General features: G+C 57.0%; 1 protein-coding gene and 1 long non-coding RNA gene across 4 annotated transcripts in view; one reads left to right on the top strand and one right to left on the bottom strand.

Moving 5' to 3' along the window:
• LOC119469556 overlaps positions 1-9,102 on the bottom strand; it is an 11,312-nt gene extending 2,210 nt beyond the window's left edge. Inside the window, exons 1-3 of one of the 2 annotated variants that reach the window (XR_005198382.1) lie at positions 8,832-9,102; positions 4,192-7,578; positions 189-1,326 (exon numbers count right to left, since the gene is read on the bottom strand). This is a non-coding gene — a long non-coding RNA (uncharacterized LOC119469556). Of the gene's footprint in view, positions 1-188; positions 1,327-4,191; positions 8,169-8,831 lie in introns of those variants that run through there. The other variant, XR_005198381.1, reaches the window with a different exon arrangement.
• Positions 9,103-9,260: 158 nt separating this feature from the next.
• RASA3 (RAS p21 protein activator 3) overlaps positions 9,261-18,778 on the top strand; it is a 133,413-nt gene continuing 123,895 nt past the window's right edge. Inside the window, exons 1-2 of one of the 2 annotated variants that reach the window (XM_037735004.1) lie at positions 15,627-16,082; positions 16,919-17,192. Coding sequence is in view for 1 of the 2 variants with exons in the window: in XM_017518757.2 (XP_017374246.1) it covers positions 9,400-9,454 (55 nt within the window). In the remaining variant the exon portion in view is untranslated. Of the gene's footprint in view, positions 9,455-15,626; positions 16,083-16,918; positions 17,193-18,778 lie in introns of those variants that run through there. The other variant, XM_017518757.2, reaches the window with a different exon arrangement.

The following is an 18,778-nucleotide window of genomic DNA, read 5'->3' as shown; positions in this document are numbered from 1 at the left end:
GGGGGCTGGGTGGATTCTGGGTTCTCCTTGGGGGCTGGGTGGATTCTGGGTTCTCCTGGGGGACTGGGTCGATTCTGGATTCTCCTTGGGCCTTGAACAGTTGCTTCTTTTTACCTGTCTTCTCAACTCTGTGCCTTAAACCAACTTAGCAGACAAAGAAAACAAAGAAAATTGTATGTGCTTCCTACCCTGGGACTTCTTAATTGTTTGTGGAATTCTGGAAAATTCACCAGCAAGGCTGTTCCCTCTAATTTCGTGGCTCAGAAACTGTTTTTAGGCTTTGCATCTCCTTGACATTGAAAGCTTGCCAATCTCTAACTTCTGTGATCTTTGATTCACTGCTTAAAATAGGTCCTGGGCATCAGTTTGGATCAGCTGCCAAATTGGAAAGTCCTGTTCTCAGACACAGCAGTGATTGTGATGCGGCAGGCTGCTCTCACTGGGATCCACCTTGTGATTCTCATTTGGGTCTAATCATCTTTCTTTTTTTAATTTCCTTGTTATTAAGTTGCTTGTTTGAATGGACATGTGGGTAATCTGTGTGTGTGCGTGTGCATGTGAAGTCAGGCCAGGGGAAGTCAGGCCCACACACATGAACAAGGCCTGCCCACTGGTCTCTGGAGCTGTTCCGAGGATTCAGAGCATTTCTTCACTGCTGCCCTCAAGGCCCTTCCTCGCAGAGAGCAGAAGGCAGGGGCTGCCACTGGCCATGGCTGAGACTGAGCATTCTTTCAAGGGTGGTAAATCAAGGGGGTGGGCACAGGTGACATGAGCCCGAGCATCCCCGAGGCTCAGTCTATTCCGTCTTCAGATTTGGATTCACTGTCTGTGGTTTAGAAACGATACTGTACGAGGTTAAAAACAAAACAAACAAATAAAAAGCCTGATTTTCAATTTTCAGAATGAAGAAGAGTGCCTGGTTGCTTTTTTTTCTTCGGTGGGGGAGACGAATTTTAGCTTCTGTGAGCATGGTGTGTGGCTGGAGCCTCTAGTGCCTTAGAACCCCATGAGAACACGGATGCTGTGGAGGAAAACTGCAGGAAGGGAACACAGGAACAGACACAGCTGGGATGTAGCAGAGGCGGGATTAGGAGTGACTTCGTCCCAGGACCCCGATGCTGCTTTCATAGCCACTGGGGTTGGGGTTGAAGTTTTGTTGTTAACCTGCTGTAAGGGCAGAAACCCGGTCGGCCCAGTGACCTCGAAGCCACACAGGAGCCTCCCCTGTCAGAGGCTGTCTTCAGAGGCGGCCTTGGGGAGTGGCTCACGTTCTCACTCATCCTCATTCTCCGCTTTCTCCTGACCCCCAAGCTTTCTTCAATCAATCTGAAAGGGGCAAATAGGAAGCTCTGCAGGACACGGCCCCTCAAAGACCGCACATCCTGCAAATTCCCTGGGGGCTGCTCGGGGAGGGCACAGTGAGGCCCCCGGGAATCAGCCCAGCCTCTGTGCCTCAGGTCCTGGACCTGGGCGGGCGAGTCCAGGTGCCTGGAGCCAGAATCTGCCCCAGCCCTTCACGAAGCCACATCTCAGGGGGCCACTCAGGGCGGGGTGCCTGCTCCAGCTGCAGAGCCCCCCTGCAGGACGGGCTGTGCGCAGACCGTCCTTACCTCTGGGGCGGGCATGAGAGTCGAGAGGCAGGAGCTTGTGGGGTGGCAGCTGTGGACCCCGAGCTGAAGCATGCACCTCTCCCAGCCACACGTGGGGCCCCCATGGCCTCCCTTCAGCCTCTTCACAGGAAGCACAAAGATGGACTGGGCCAGGGAGGGGAGTTGACTTGAATAGGGCATTTCAAACTGCCAGTCACTACTGGGCCGAGGTTTAAGGAATGACTCTGGAAAAGACAGGGTGGGGAAGGGCAGTGAGACCCTCCCAGCGGGAGGAGGCCCAGAGCAGCACTCCCTGAGTGTCTCTTCACGACAGGGATACACGCTGAGAAGGGCCTGTCCAGGTGATTTCACTGTGCGGGCCTCACAGTGACGTGCACATGCCCAGGTGGCCCGGCCTCCTCACAGTGAGGCCGCGTGGTGCAGCCAGGGCTCCTGTGCCACAGATCTGCGTGCAGGCTCCCATACCGAACACCGCGGGTGGCTGCAACACAGTATGTGTATGCAGTGTGTGGTGTATGTGTGCATCTAAACACAGCTAGCACGGGAGGGGACAGTGAGAACACTGCTGCAATCCTGTGGGACCAGCCGGGCTGACCAAAGCTTTGTGCTGTGGTGCGCGACTGTATTTCCACCGCGTCACAGACGTCAGTGACCCCAGAGTGTGGGTTTGTGTAATTTCATAAGCTCTATAAACCTATGGAATTGAGTTTTTAGTCATGGCTCTCTTTAACAACCAGCTTGCAAAATTCCTGAACACATAATGATTGGTCCTCACGAGCCAGCACTTCCAGCACAGCCGCTGCTCACACCATCTGGTTGAGGGGTCGGACACTCATTTAGAAGCTCAGTTCACTAGGCTAGTCTAAGAAGCTAGAGCAGAGTGTAAAACACCAGGATGCAGCCTGTCTAGTTGGGATAAACGTTGTTTCATGAAATTTTTGCATGTGTGTATTGGGCCCTGGGCTGAGGTGTTTTCGCTTTTGTGGGTCTTTCAATAGGTTGGACACATTTAGCTCCTTTTACACCTGGGGCTGGTTGGCTTGGAGAGCAGTGGGGCGCCAGCCGGCTGCCCGACAGCCATGCCTCCCATAGGGTGGAGAGAGCCTGTCTGCAAAAAGCCTGCTTGCTTCCTGAGGGGCAGACACAGTGCCCTGAGAGGGAGAAGGTTCTGGAACAGGGGCCCTAGAGGAAAGCCTGCAGCAGGAGCCAGGGTCACGGCGTGGAGCAGCTGCCCTCCACCCATCTCGGAGCCGCTGTGAGGCTTCCTGCAGTCAAACCGCGAGGACAACACTGCGCCCACAAGACCTTGAGGTTTCTCCCAGCCTCAAGCTTCCTCTCATGACAACAAGGCACCCATACCCACTCAGGGCAGGGCTGGTAAACACGAGGTCACACCCTTCCTGTGAGGGAGGTTTGAGTTCCCACAGTGGAGGCCTTGGGCAGGTGGGGGCTGTGGCAGGAGCAGGACGGGGCCGGGGTGCTGGTGTCCACTGCCACATCATCCTCTTGCTTTAAACAGTTCTCTTTTGAGATGATTGCAGATTCACACAGTCATAAGGAATGATGCAGAGAACCTGGGCCCTTCACCCAGACCCCCCACAGCAGCATCTGGCAAAGCAGGGAGCGGTCACCAATGGGATCCAGTGCTCTGCGGGGATGGCACCAGCTGCACCTGCACTCGTGTGTGTGTGTGTGTGTGTCAGTATGTGTATGTGTGCGTGTGTGGATGTGTGCGTGTGTGTGCTTCTGTGTGAGTGTGGGCATGTGTGTGAGTGCGTGTAAGGGAGTGTGTATGCATGTGTGTGTGCTTGTGGGTATATGTGAAGGGGGTGTGTGTACAAGTGTGTGAGGGAGTGTGTGTGTGAGCATGTACATGTGTGTGTGCTTGCATGTGTGGGTGAGGGAGGGAGTATGTGTGAATGGCGGTGTGCTTGTGTGTGTGCATGTGTGTGAATAAGTGTGTGCTTGCATGTGTGAGGGTGTGTATATGTGTGTGTGCATGTGTGTGAAGAAGTGTATGTGTGCACGTGTGCTTGCGTGTGTGAATGTGTGTGAGTGTGCGCTTGCATGTGTGAGGGAGGGTGTGTATGTGTACATGTGTGTGCTTGTGTGTGTGTGTGTGCTTGCATGTGGTGTGAGGAGAGGGAGTGTGTGTGTACATGTGTGTGCTTGTGTGTGAATGTGTGTGTGCTTGCATGTGTGAGGGAGTGTGTGTGAGGAAGGGTGTGTATGTGTACATGTGTGTGTGCTTGTTTGTGAGGAGTGTGTGCACATGTGTCTGAGGGAGTGTGCTTGTGTGTATGAGTGTGTGTGTGTGGGAGTGTGTGCACATGTGTGTGAGGGAGTGTGCTTGTGTGTATGAGTGTGTGAAGGAGTGTGCGTGTGTGGGTTTGCTTGTGTGAGTGTGTGCGCACATGAGTGTGAGTTTGTCTAGGGCTGGGCAGTTGTGTCCCCTGTGCAGATCCCTGTGCAGAGGCCGGACATTTCCATCCCACAAGCATCTCTCCTGCCCCTTTTCCAGCCGCAGCCCCCTCCCGCCGCCTCCCCGACCCCTGACCCCCAATCACTGACAACCACTGACCTGTTTTCTGTTTCTGTGCCTTTGTCATCTTGAGGTCGTCTCCCGTCACTCAGCCCAGGTCCCCTGAGGCTCGCCTGCGACGCTGCACCCGCTGGCGTCTGCTTTCCACGCGGCCTTCACCTGCTGAGGACCGGCTGAAGGTTGCCTCCAGTGTTTTGCTCTCACAAATGCATCTGCAGTGAGCATTTGTGTTTTCATGCATTGCACATTTTGAAGGTATTTTCCTCCTGCTAAGGGAGGCAGCCCCCAGCATGAATGTGCCTGTGAAGGGCGGGAGGTCCAAGGCCACCTCCCCGCCCCCGGGCCAAGCTCCCTTCAGGCCTTCGGGGCACAGGACAGGGAGAGAGGGAGTTGGGATGGTCCTAATCTACAGCCTTCCTTGTGGGTGGGAGAAGGCTGAGCGTCCTGCGGGGGCTCCCCCACAGATTCTCGGCCCAGGGCCCCAGGGATGATGCCATGCCTTGGCTTCTGTTCTGTGGCCCTGCTGTGGTTTATGTCGGCACAAGAGTTAGATCTGCAGATCCACCAGGGGCTCCACGCAGTGTGCAGTGGCAGGGGGATGGCAGAAAGGAAAAACGCCCACCCGTGCTCTCGGGAAAAATCACCGAGAGAAAAGCTACCTCTAGCTGCCTGTTTCTTGTCTGCCAGACACAGGACACCCACCACAGGCAACTCAGCCCTGGCACAGCCCTGCAGTTTACAGATGATGAAATTGGGAGACCATCTGGGGAGGTGAGTTAGGTTCACAGGAAACTTTGAAGAAATGAAAGGTAATTTGTGCAGCGACGCACTATCCTGGGTATAATAAAAGCAGCCGTGGTCACCGTCACAGTCAAGGCGCCAGGGATTTGTGGGCCGAGTGGCACTCACAGCATTCGTCCACGGCTTCTGCAGGGGGCCCTGAGTGGCTCCCTCTGCCCTCCCATCTCCGCCCTGCACAATGTGGTGGTGAATTTCCTGCCCCACCCCTCCCTGAAGCTGGGACGTTGGTGACTGAGCTTGTGAGGCTCCAGGGTACCTAGGATGGGCCACTCGGAGAGACGGGCAGCTCTCCTCAGCCAGGCAGGAGGCTTTCAGTGCTCTGTGCGGTGCCGCCACCGTGTCCACACCCACTGCTGCCCGCATCGAGGGCTCCCTTTGGTGGCTCTTTCCGGCCTCACCTTTCCGCCCTGAACCAGCCCTGGGCAGGGGAAGGCTGCAGAAAGACACGCTCTCCAGCGGGTGGGCGGTGTGAGCTCGATCTCAGGGCCGCGCTCTCTTTCTCTGTTATCCCAGAGGGCCTGGCAGGTGGACACGGCCCAGGTGCTCAATGAGCTTTGTTCAATAATAAGCTGCTTAACAGGGCAAATATTCAGATACATGCACTACTGCTGCATAAAACTGTGTGCGAATATGGATAAAACCTTGAAGGAGAAACGATACTGAGTCACAGCAGGGGACATGAGGGCACAGGTTTGCCTTTTTAATGTTTTTCATTATGTAGAGTGCTTCAATCTAACGTTTCGCAGACGGAGCAGCTCTTAGTCTGTCAATGGAATCCATTTCAAGAGCAGTGTGAGGCTTTTGCTGCATTCTCTGCTGGGTCTCCAGTGATGGCCCCTCGGGTCAGATGCAGGACACCCCACAGCTCCAGGCTGTCTGTGCTCCCTCAGAGGCTCTGCTGTGGGAGCTGCAGTGTCAGAATAGGGCCTTGACAGTAAATTCCCATCCCAAATCATGTTGACCAGGCACCCCTCTCCTTTTAGACTTCGGGCAAAGATTTGAAGCCTAGTTAATTGCTTACTTCAGGGGTGTCCCCTAAAAGCAACGGAATGTTTGGCAAATTAGGGTAAAAGATAAGTTAACTTTATTATGACAAAAAATGGTCATTTTGATAGAATGGATTTTATAATTAGCATCGAGGCATTACACAAATCCATTCAACAGGTGAATGCATTTAAATACATGGAGTTCTATTTTACTATTAGCTCAGATTGACATTGTAATTAATCAAATAAAATCCCATATAAACTCAATTAAGGTTTGGTATTAGTGAGGATAGCTAGGCTTGGGCTATGCCAATGATTCCCAAATTTTATTGGCTTTACACAGCACAAGTTTATATGTCACTTACACAAAGACACTGGCAGACCCAGCTGCCCTCAAGGGGACGTCTGCAGACCCAGCCACCTTCCAGGACAGCTCTCGTCTGTGACACTTGCAGACCCAGCCCGGCCACCCTCCAGGACGGCAGCTGTCTGCTTGGTGACTCGGCGGTCTAGGCTGCATCTTTCCTCTCTGTGCATTTCAAGAAGACGAGAACGAGACCATGATGCTCCATTTCCAATCCGGACGACCACTGCTTAATGTGGGACATTGCTTTATTTTATAAGTTCAAAAGGCCATCCTAGCAACACGGAGCACCTCCCAGGTGCTAAACTCTGTGTCATGGTCAAATGTGCCCATGTCAATGAACTCTAACAGCATCAAACTCTACCTTCTGCCTCCCCTGAATCCAGCGTTCTTTGGATCCAGTTCTGCATTTACCCCTGGATCATGCTGCTGCATACCTTTTGGTTCTGAAGCTCCTTGGCTGAGTGTCTCTTCCTCCATTTTCAGCCACAGCGCTTCTCCAGCTTGGTGATGCTGACCTGGGGGAATGGAGCTGGAGGTGGTAGCAGGCATGTCCGTACCATCTTGCAGAGGTCTCTGCAGCGTCTTCAAGCACACAAACAGCATTTTCCCTTAAGAGGAGAAATGTGACACCTCTTCAGCCCAGCAGATTTACAGGAATCTGGGATTCAAGATTTTTGAGTGCATTCATTCAGATGGCCCCATCCCAAGTTTCAGGGCCTCCCTTCTTCCCAGCCAGGGTCCAGACCTTGGAACAGCGCCTTCCGAGTCCGAGCACCCAGCCCTGGAACAGCGCCTTCCGAGTCCGAGCACCCGGCCCTGGAACGGCGCCTTCCCAGTCTGAGCACACGGCCCTGCAATAGCGCCTTCTGAAACTGAGTACACAGCTCTGGAACAGCACCTTCTGAGGCTGAGCACCTGGCATTCTCTGAAGCTCTGTCTTCAGTTAAATCCTAGCTCTGATCAGTTTTTTGGTTCTCCTCTGGCCACAGGAGATGAGTGTCTTATGTGATGAATGTCTTACACAGGAGATGAGTGTCTTATGTGCCACCGACGAGGCTGGTTAATGTGCCACCCTTTTGTTTCAGGTGGTGATCTTCTCATTATCTTGCCCTCAGCAGGAGCCACCTGATTCCATAGTCCATGGGTCTGCGACTTTCCCAAACTCTCCAGCACCCGAGATGCTGCAGCTGCCAGTGCATTTCCTTCCAAGGGGCTCCCGTCCCGGCTGCCACCGCTGCAGCCTGGAGATTCACTGCTGGCCCCAGCTGGCCCCTGGAAACAGACACCGAAGTGGAGATGTGGGTTGAGCTTATCCGCAGGCCTGTGAGGGTGGAGGGGCGACAGAGAAGCAGCTCTGTGGCTGGGCTACCACAGAGGACTCTGCTGAACTCTGCGTAACACAGGAGCTGGGTTGCTTCCAGAGTGGCCCAAGGGGAAGCATGGTCTCTGTCGTAAAGTAGGATTGTGGATGGCACCCAGAGCACCCACTGCAGATGCCACCCAGGGCCAGTGCTAGACATGGAGGCTCAGGGTTGGAACCAGGGGTGTCACCTTAACTCCTGTTCAGCCCTGGCGAGCACCAGGCATGCAGGGGCTGAGGACAGGAGAGGCCTATGTGGCTGCAGGCTCCCAGCAGTCAGGGGAAGAAAGGCCATTAATTATTTCAGCACATGGAACCACTTTTTAGAAAGTGAAGAGAAAGCAGTGGGTAAAAATAGGCCTCTATCTTCATGAAGCTCCTGTTCCTCTCTACGCAGTATGTGTGTGTGTGTTTGTGTATGTGGATTCATGTAGGTGTGTGTATGTGTGTGTGTACGTGTATGTGTGTGTATGCGTGTTTGTGTAGTATGTGTGTGGTATGTCTGTGTGGTGTGTGTATGTATATTTGTATGTGTGATGGATGTATGTGTGCATGTATTGTGATGTATGTATGTGTGTGTGTTGTGTGGTGTATGTATGTATATCTGTGTGTATATGTGTGGTGTGTGTATGTGTGGTCTATGTATACGTGGTGTGAGTATGTATGTGTGTTCATCTATATGTGTATGTATGTGTATATGTAGCGTATATGTGGTGGATGTATGTGTGTGTGTGGTATATGTATGTGTGTGTGAATGTATGTGTAGTGTGTGTATGTATGTGTGTGTGTGTGTATGTATATATGTATAGGGCATATGTGTGGCACTGGGTGCAATGAAGTTTTGTGAGGTAGAGGAAGGAGTGCAGAGTCTCAGTCTGTACACACACCTAAAAGAGCACACATGTACAAACACATTCCTCAGAGAGGTCAGGGAGGAGGAGACATCAAGACAGAAGAAAGGGAGGGTAGGGCAGCACCTGCCCATGCTGGGGTCTGCAGGGGGTCGGGGGGACCTGCCCATGCTGGGGTCCGCAGGGGGTTGGGGGGACCTGCCCATGCTGGGGTCCGCAGGGGTGCTGGGGGGGACTTGCCCACGCTGGGGTCCACAGGAGTGCTATGGGGGACTTGCCCATGCTGGGGTCTGCAGGTGTGCTGGGGGGGTCACCTGACCATGCCGGCTTCTGTGAGGGGTGGCTGTGTGTGTTTCCCCGCCCCCACCGTGGGTCTGCAGCAGGTGCCTTCGGGTCGCGTCCCCGGAGTTGAGGCTGGGCGGGGGATTCCTCTCCTGCCAGGTCCTCATGCGTGAACTTTTCTTTGCCAAGTTCGTCTGCGAGTGAATCGCTCAGCCTCGGTCAGCGGGCCCGGGCAGGGCCGGGACCTCCCTTCGTCTCCTCCGCCAGGAGCCCGCGGGGGTCCCCTCCGCTCAGCGGCCCCTCCACGGGGCGGGGGCGGGGCCGAGGCCTCCGGGAAGCCGCTCCCTGCGCCCCCCGGTCCCCTCCGCCGCCCGCCCGCCCCGCCCGCCCCGCCCTGCCGGGCTCGGGCCAGTGGGGAGCGGGGCCGGGCCGCGGGCGGAGCCTCCTGGTCCCCGCCCTCGCCCTCGGCCAACGGGCGGCCGTGCGGGCGGGCGGACCCTCGGCCGCGCTCGGGGCTCCGGCGCCGCTCCTGCTGCTCGGCCCGCGCTGCCCGGCTCGGCGCGCGCTTCGGGGCGAGGCTCGGCGGGCGCGGCGCGCAGCATGGCGGTGGAGGACGAGGGGCTCCGGGTCTTCCAGAGCGTGAAGATCAAGATCGGTGAGTGTCCGCCGGCAGCGCCGCCCCCGACCCCGTCCCCTCCCCGGATCCTTCCCGCGGACCCCGGCGGAGACGCCCTCCAGGCGCGGCGCGTTCCCCGCAGACCAGCAGGTCCGGCCCCTCCCGGGCTCCCCGCGTCCCCCGGGCTCGGGCTGGGTCGAGCGGCCCCGGGGGACGCGGTTCCCTGCGCCCGGAGCGGCCCGGGTCCCTCCCTGGCAGCGGCGGAGGAGGCGGGGTCCCCGCCGGAGGGGGCGTCTGTCCGCGTGTTTGCGGGGGCGCGCGCCGGGGGCTGCCGGGCGCCGGCACTTCAGGTGTCAGCTCCGCTGGCGTCCGGGGTTGCCTTTCCCGCTGCGCCCAGAAACTTCCTTTCGGGGAATGTGGAGGCTCCTTCACGCCTCTCCCCAGGGGTGGGCTTGGGCGCGCTGCTGCTGCTGCTGCTGTGCGCGCGACTGTGCCTGTGTGCGCGCGTGTGTTTGTGGGTGCGTGTGTGCACGTGCGTGTATTTGTGTGCGCACGTGTGTGTGTATGTGTTCGTGTGTGTGTCCGTGTGTGTGTGCATGTGTTTGTGGGTGTGTGCATGTGTGTGTGCGTTTGTGGGTGTGTGTACATGTGCGTGTGCATGTGTTTGTGGGCGTGCGTGCATGTGTGTACATGTGTTCGTGTGTGTGTGCATGTGTGTGTACATGTGTTTGTGTGTGTGCATGTGTGTGCATGTGTTTGTGGGGGTGTGTGCATGTGTGTGTGGGCATGTGTGTGTACATGTGTTTGTGGGTGTGTGTGAGTACATGTGCGCGCTCCTGTGTGCTGGTGGGGCGCCCTGGCTGAGGGGTCTCGCGGGGCGGGGAGACACCGGGCCCACCCGCACCGGCCCCTTCCACTGAGAACTGTCGGGCGAGCTGGTGGCCGCCAGGGCCTCCGAGGCTGCGGTTTTTCTCTGGGCTTCAGCAGCTTCTGAAGTGGGCTCTGGGAGGCGTTTCCGGAGAGGGGGCTGTGCCTGGACTTCTGTTTTATCTGGAGGGATCTGCGTTTCCCTGGTGGTTTTATATCGGGAGAGTGATGTGGAACTCCTCCTCCTCCCCCAGAGCAAGACCGTTTCCTGCAGTGACGGATCCGTTTTCACGCCATGAATGTGCTGGACCGCGGGCCGTTCAGGCTGGAGAGGCTGCCAGGGCCGAGCGCCGGGTCCTCACGGTCCTTCCCCCACCGAGCCGGCCTCTTCCGTGTGAGCAGGCCTGGGGACAGGCCGAGTGTCAGTTGTTGATGACATTTGATGCTGCCGGAGAAATTCCGGCTCCCCTAAATCAGCGGGCTGTTTCCGGTTGGCTTTATTTTGGTTTGCGGAACATCGCTGAGACACTGCCTTGATATTTGGCACAGAAGGCTGCAGCTAGAATGCGGCAGCACTTCCGTCTTGAGTAGTCCGGAGGGGAGGGATTTCTTTTGTCAATGTGGTTTAAATCTGCTGTCACTTTCATACAAGAAAGCCAGGGCTGGCGCTCCTTGAAGTGTCTGAGGTCCCCGTGCTGTGGGCGGGGAAAGGTGTCGGCCTGTGGGGGTCAATTTCCTCCAGCCAAGGCTGCTTGGCTCAGCCAGCGAGTCCGGAGAAGTGTGAGAAGCCCCGGGCTTCCTCACCCCCGGGGCAGGAGGGCTGGAGGTGGGTGCCCCTGTGGGGCGGTGCCAGGGCAGCAGGCAGAAGTGGCCAGGGCTTTGTGGCTCAGGGCTGGGGGGCCCTGGCCACTGTTTACTCCAGGAAGGGTTCTGGTGCTTCAGTCCACGCGAGGACTTTACAGAAGGCATGGGAACTCAAACAGGAGGATGAGGGAAGACCAGAGTCTCAGACCAGATACTCAGACCCTGAGTGTTCCAGAGGGCAGTGCCATCGGCGTGCGGGCAGGCGGAGGTCACCTGGTGGATCCCTCGGAGAGGAGGAGTTCTGGAGGCTCTGAGCTCCACTTAAACAAGCCTGTGAAACCCTGGCTCAGCTGAGGCTTACGCTGCTAATACCATGTGGGGCCTGGATATTATTTGAACCTCTGACCCTCCCGGGGGCATCAGCAGTGAGGATGGGTAGAGAGGCTGGAGTGCCAGCTGCCTGACTCCCTGGATGTCTTTCCAGCGAGGAGAAGCTCCATTTCCTCTCCCCTCCAGAGGCCACCTGCAGGGCCGGCTGCCTGGGGGCTATCTGTGCCCCAAGTAGGTAGGGGCGTGCTGCTGCCTCCTGAGATGCAGTCTGGCTGGAGACCCCGAGGGTGACCTGTGGGTGCTCTGGTTTGGGGTTAGTCTCATGTAACTGTGCTGCCGGCCTGACACCCTGGGGCTCAGGGTGACCCTGAGTGGCGCAGGTGCTGGGGTCCACTCAGCTCCTCAGTTTCTTTCTTTAATCCGAATTCATGGCCAACCTTGGCTCTGACTTGCCCTGCCTGAGTCCCTGGCCTTGAAGGTGCAGAGAAGTCGGTGCCCCTGTGGTTGATCTCAGGGCCCCTCATGGTCATTCACCTCCGAGCCTCATCCCCAGGCATGCTGGATTTTCGCCAGTGACTCTGTGTGACCCAGGGCCAGTGTCTTCCCCTTCATAACCTCATTTTCCACTTGCAGAAGGCAGGCAATGATTGTCTGCTGTATCCGGTGAGAACTTACAAGGCAGTGCCATCTGGGCTTAAGTTAGCACCCTGCCCTCAAGTTATACCAGAAGCAATTCTAGTAGTACTGTTACCAAGAAGCGAAGGCAGAATGTCTTTGCAGGGATTGGGAGCTTTTTCAAAGGTATAGGGGCATTGGCCTTTTAAATTCCCAAATAGCTTTGAAGCGTGTGGTGGTCTGTGGTCTGGTTCAGACGCTGAAATTGGGAAAATCCCTCTCCCCTTCCTCTTTCTTTGTCCCTCCACCTTTTGCAAGTGAGGTAAGAAGAGGGAGCACCACGCAGAAGTGAGGTGTTTTCATGGGAACACTTTGGAGTCTGTCTGGAAGAATCTTTCTGCACTTCAGTTTTGTAGAATCGTTGTGGATCTGTCGTTCTGTGCACTCACCTTAAACACTGTGTGTCTGGTAGCAGTCATTACCTTTGACAGCAGAGTCTGTGTATCATGCATGGCTGAGCCACACTTCCTATGCCATCGGCTCTGAGGAAGCCAGTGCTTCTGACTTTCTGTGAGTCAGGGACCCACAGGGCACTTCCACCATGACCCCGGGTTGTTTTGGGGCCCCGCCCCCGAGGTGCACGGTGCTTCCTCCCCTCCCAGCAATGCTTTCCGTTTCCACAGTACTTACTGCTTGTTTTTAAACGTGGCACCTCATCGTGATGCACGTGCTCAATAAAGAGCAACACACAAGGAGTTTCTCTCAATCTCTTAGAAAAAAGCTGCCCTGCGACCCAGTACGGGAAAGGCCCTTGCACTGCTGCGACCCTGCTGTGGAGCTGGAGGCAGCCATGTCCCTGGAATGCTGCCCCTGGGGGGCCTGGCCTGCCACGTGCTCCGCTGCGGGGCTTCCTGTGGCTCTCTGGTCACTCACTTCTTTCTCCTTTGGACTCAGCACCCCTGGCTCCACAGGGCTCTCAGTCCCTTCCTGTGACGCTGGAGCGTGCCCATGAAGAAGGCCCACGGCCAGTCTGGCCCAACACTGAAGCGTCAGAACCACTGGTGCCTGCAGGCCCACAGGGCACTGTGGGCTGGGGTGGGGGGCGCTGGCCTCCAGCCCAGCCATTCCTCTCCTGATCACAAACAGAATCCCACCAAAGCAGGAGGAGGTGGCACCAGGTGAGAACAGGGAGAATGACAAGTGGGGCTCCTAGAGGGACCCCTGGGCTGTGGCTCCCTGGCCCCAGCTCGTGGGCTGGAAGATCAGAGGTCAGGCTCCGGGCCAGCTCTGCTGGAAGTGGCAGCTGATGACTCCCCCACGGGAGCTGGAGGCCTCTGGTCACAGGGCTGTTGCAGGCATCGAATTAGGGGATGGTCTGCTTAGTAAGGGAAAGTACTGACAGTGTCTCCACAGGGCCAAGGCTCACTCGCACTTTGTGACGTGGGGAGGGCTGTGGCTTTTCCCGTGTCTACTTGACAATGTAAGGGGCTCAGCATCCGAGATCTTAGGTTCCCCTAATGCTAAAATTAACTCGGGTATTTTATTAACCGAGCTCAGCTAAGCTGCCTGTGCTATTTTTAACTCCTGAGGACGAAGGCACAGGGCTCCCTGCACCTTGAAAGCAGCAGGGGTCCAGCCTGGGCCCCAGCTTTGCCTGGGAGGGGAGTGGGCCTCCGTGCGGGGGTGGGTGTGCAGGTGGGGTGCTAATGCGGAAGGGTGGTTTCCGTGTATTAGCTCATTTTATCTCAATTCTTGAAACGCCACGACTCGGAGGCTGAGAAACGGACACCCATGGACCTAGCTGGGCCTGAGCGGCCCGGCCCCACGCGCTCTGGGATCTGAGTTCTTCTTCTCCTCGCCACTTAGTACTGCCCATTAATTTTCTTTTCTTGGAGACTGGACTTTGCTATGTTGCCCAGGCTGGTCTCCAACTCCAGGCTCAAGGGATCCTCCTGCTTCAGCTTCCTGAGTGGCTGGGACACAGGTGCTCAGCACCGCAGCCTGTCTGTCAGTCTAGAGAGCTGTTTCTTCTCTGGGATCTTGACCTTGAATGGAGGGCTGGAGAACAGCGAGACTCGGTGACTTTAGGGACCTGAGGCAGTCAGTGTTCAGGCGTGGAAGGAAGGGGCTGCCGTCTGTGGGGGCGGACAGAGGCCTGGGAGGCCCGAGACATAGTTTGGCCATGCAGAGACAATCCTTTGAGCAGTGCCACAGCCGCCCATCCAGCGCCCAGGCCTGTTAGCGAAACGTGCCTGGCGGGTGGGTGAGCCGGGGTGCTGCACTGGTGGGCAGAGCCTGGGCCTGGAGGCAGCCCCGGGGCGTCCTCCCTGGAGGGGAGTCTGGCGTTGGTGGGAAACACTGATTTGCCTCTTTGAAGCTAATGGAAGCGAATGAGGCTTTTGGAGCTCATGAGCACAGAGCGGATCGACAGCGTCTGCCTGCGCTGCCGCACTGCACTTTCTGGTGGCGCGTCGTGCTTTAGACACAGATGTGTATGTGCTTGAAAAGGAGATGGCCTTTGGCTGCAGCAGCCGAAAGCGAGGTGGCCGGTGCTGCGGCCTCAAAGGCGAAGGCAGCCGAGTGATGGAGCAAGGCGTGCGGGCTCTGCGGCCTCTGTGGGGAGAGCTCCTGGAGCCGTCAGAGGAGAGGCGGACGTCCAGACCCACTTGGAATCAGACACCCAACGCTGCGTGCTGCCCACGCTTCTTGAGAATTCCCTCACCTCTCTCTGCCTTGGTTTCTTTGGGAAAATGGAGGCCAGTACCTTTTTTGGAGCAGTTAATGAGACTAGATGAGCAAAGATCTTCGTAGACAGGAGGTATTTATGATTCTAGTAGAATTTGAAGCATCTGTTAGTCTGTAATGAATCGGACTTCTATGTAAGCACATATGTAAATCGAAAAAGAGCTACACTTTAATAGGAGAGTGCTGAGATGCGGGAGGGCTCACTCTGGAGAGGTGGCTTTGGTTTTTGGTTTTGGCTGTCTGGGAGGGGTAGCTTTGAACTTGCCCCCGGGGAGAGAGTGAGGCCTCAGAAAGGGAGGGCATCATTTTGAGTTGGGCTGGTGTCATGAGGTACACGGCCTGGCCTTTGAGGGGCTCAGATAATTTGGCTGGAGGGGCTAGTGGGATGTGTAGATGGGCCTCTGGCCTCTGGGTGGACAGAGTGGGGCACACTGGGTCCCGTGGGGATGTGGTGTCACGCCTGGCAGGTGCTGGCACCTCTGGAGGGTGTGAGGCTGGACAGCGGCTGTAGACTGTGGTGGTGGGGGGGCGGTGGGCAGCTCACTGAGCACCTCTAGTCCTGCGCAGACGCAGGTCAGAGCAGGGGTCTGTGCTGTGCAAGGAAGGAGGAGCTTCTAGCTTTCATCTGCAGGTCAAGGTGATGAACAGACATGTCTACTGCAGCAGCATCTGTGGCCAGTGGCTGAGCCAGCAAGTAGCAAACAGGAGAAGGAGAGTTGGGATCGTCTGGGCAGCCCTACCAATCTCCTGTCCAATTGTCATCACACTGGTGGAAGGGGGTCCTGGTGGGAAGTCACTGGATCGGGGGTGGGTTGTGAACGGCTCAGCGCCGTCCTCCTGGTGCTGTTCTTGCGATGTGAGTTCTTGCGAGATCCGGTGGTTTAAACGATCGCGCCCTTTCTCCCGCTCTCGCCGTGGGAGACGTCTGCTCCCCGTTCACCTTCTGCCTTGACTGGAAGCTTCTCGAGGCCTCCCCAGAAGAGCTGCCTCCCTGCTTCCTGTACAGCCTGCACAGCCATGACCAATAAACCTCGATTTTTTATAAATCACCCGCTCTCGAGTGTTCCTTTATAGCAAAGCAAGAACAGCCTGATGGGTGATGGCAGCTGAAAGGGCAGTGATGCCACGGGCATCCACACGTGGGCTGCTCCGGCCTTCAAGGAACCTACTAAGCCCAGGCCAAACCCGTGGACTTGCAGGCAGCTCCGCAGGATAGGATGAGAAAGAGGCGAAATGAGAGCCCTTGTCTAACACCACCACCAAAAGAATGATGAACACAGGCCCGCTGAGCGCACGCAGATCAAAGGTGAGACCCACACGCCTGCTAACTGGATGACCTGTGGGACTGCGGGAGCGCTCAGGTGGGAAGAGAGCGAGGCAGGACACACGAGGTCTTTCATCGCATCATGTACATGTCTGTACGCATCAGTGTGCAGCCGTGTACACAGGTGGGTACAGGAGTAAGGAGCAAAGGCGGAGCTTAGAAATCTCCGCGTCACATGTTGTCAGAACCACGTTGGCTGCGGAGGACGCCAGGGCGGAGAATAACTCGCCTGCGTTCAGGAAAGTGTGCTCTTCGTGGAAATGCGTGTTACACGTGGGGCTGTGGCTCCGTCAGGCTGCAGCGGGTGTCTGGCAGGGACAGTGAGTGAAGCTGTGGCTGGCCCCTGAGAGGCTGGACCAGGCAGAATGACGGGGTTTTGGGGCTCCAGCCTTTGTGTCTGAGAGGCTCTGGCACAGGGGAAGGGGAACTTAGGGTTACGTCACCTGTGACAGAAGGCTTGGGGTTTCTCTGGTTGTGAGGCGGAGTCCAAAGTGAACAGTTACAAACATTCGGGCTTTGCTGTAGATGTCCAGGAAGCCCACTCCTCAGCCTGGAGCCCTGGAAGACAGTTTCCCGAAGGGTTATTGGTCAAATGGCATCAGAGTGTCTGGGAGACTTTCTTTGCGGGTGTTTTATTAAAAATAGTGGTTCTATTAGTGTCTGAAAATATGAGGTGTGTTTCTGTGTGCAGAGCTGGAATCCCCAGGCTGCAGCTCTCACCGCCCGAAGTTTGGCATTATTAGTGTTCGTTTCGGACAAGCTTGAATCCCACACTTGGATCAATCACCCGAATCTAAGGCTCAGTTTGTTCCTTCCAGGGACAGTCGTGTCCTGGTGGCATCGGAACATAGCTAGGAGCGGCGGCAGCTCCAACCTGCGTGTCACAGGTCCCGAGAGACAACGTGGGTGCTGGGCCAGGAGACCGAAGCCACGCTGGGGACAGAAACAGAGCCGTGACCCGGAATTGACTGAGGAATGATGCTGACACCAGTTCTTTCCACTGCACGTGGTTTCTTTTATGTTATCCAAATAGTCTCCAACCTATAAAGAATTGCCTCTCTTGGCCCTGACTCGCCATAGAAAATTCCAGAGGTTAGTCAGGGGTCTAGACGCTGTGAGGATCCTTTTCGCTGGGGACCTGCATGCAGGCCCGTCCCGTGGGTGCCCCCTTTGCCCCAGGTGGGCCCAAGTCCTCAGCCCCGTGCTGAGAGCCGCCTCCCTGTCTGGTGCTCATGGCGTGCCCGGGTGGGACGGGGGCTCTCTGAGATGTCTGACAAAACTGGGGTGATTGTTATTGTGTCTGTTTCTGGACTTCAGCCCGGGTCTGAACTGGGTGTGACCGGCCCAGCCTGTGGTGCGTGTGGGGTTGGAGCCAGTTTCCATTTCTGCCTGAGGCCCCGCTACCGGCCTTTTGCCTGCGTTGAGGGGCTGCAGAGAGCGACCCCCACACAGGCCAGCCCCTCACGTCGCTGAGGGCCCTTGCAGGCACCCCTAGTCTTCTCTTTAGCTGTGTTTTGTTTTGTTCCTTCTGAAGGAAAAGGTTCCACTCTACTTTTCAGGCCTAGAGCTTTCGTATTTGGTTCTAAGCCCACCCCTCGAGATGCTGGGGCAGCTGCTTCCTTTGGTCTCGTCACCCTCTCCGTGTTTTCTCTTCCCCGGAGCAGCCGTTGCTCTGGGAGCCCAGGGGCCCTCCTCGGCTCACGGCTCCCACCGGGGTGGCCACCTCGGCATCCGGTGGTGACTGCGCAGGACACCTGCTTCCTACGCCCTCCTCTGAGGCTCCAGGAGCAAAGTGCTCTTCCCAGAGCCATGCCTGCAGCAGGAGCGTCTCCACGCTGGGTATGCACCTGAGCTGCATGCAGGGCATAGAGACCCGGGAAGGTGGTCCCGCGGCGAACACTGAGGAGACCCGGGAGGGTGGTCCCGCGGCAGACTCTGAGGAGACCCAGGAGGGCGGTCCCGAGGGTGGTCCCGCAGCGAACACTGACAAGACCCGGGAGGGTGGTCCTGTGGTGAACTCTCAGGAGACCCGGGAAGGTGGTCCTGCGGCGAACACTGAGGAGACCCGGGAGGGTGGTCCCGTGGCGAGCTCTGATGAGACCCGGGAAGGTGGTCCCATGGTGAACTCTCAGGAGACTCGGAGGGTGGTCCCGTGGCGAGCTCTGACAAGACCCGGGAGGGTGGTCCCGTGGTGAACTCTCAGGAGACTCGGAGGGTGGTCCCGTGGCGAGCTCTGACGAGACCTGGGAAGGTGGTCCCATGGTGAACTCTCAGGAGACACGGAGGGTGGTCCCGTGGCGAGCTCTGACGAGACCTGGGAGGGTGGTCCCGTGGTGCACTTTGATGGCCACGGCCCAGGTGCTTTCATGGCTCGTGGAATCAGTTCCTCAGACAGGACAAGGCTGGGTGCTGCCAGACCTTTTCCTTCCTTGAGCCCCTTTTCATGGAGAATTGGCTGGGCCAGCTCAGAAGTGTGGCAGCCGTCACAGCAGCCAGTGGTTCTGGCTCTGGGCAGCAGTGAGATGCAGAGGCCTAGAGTCAGGGCTTGGGCTGACTTGCCGGGGACCCCCTTCCTAGCTGTGACCCTCACTGAGGACTGACCTGCCGGGGACCCCCTTCCTAGCCGTGTCCCTCACTCAGGACTGACCTGCCGGGGACCCCTTCCTAGCCATGTCCCT

Source organism: Cebus imitator, unplaced genomic scaffold (assembly GCF_001604975.1).
Source record: "Cebus imitator isolate Cc_AM_T3 unplaced genomic scaffold, Cebus_imitator-1.0 Scaffold703, whole genome shotgun sequence".
NCBI lineage: Eukaryota > Metazoa > Chordata > Mammalia > Primates > Cebidae > Cebus > Cebus imitator.
This window is presented reverse-complemented; position numbering and strand designations above follow the sequence as displayed.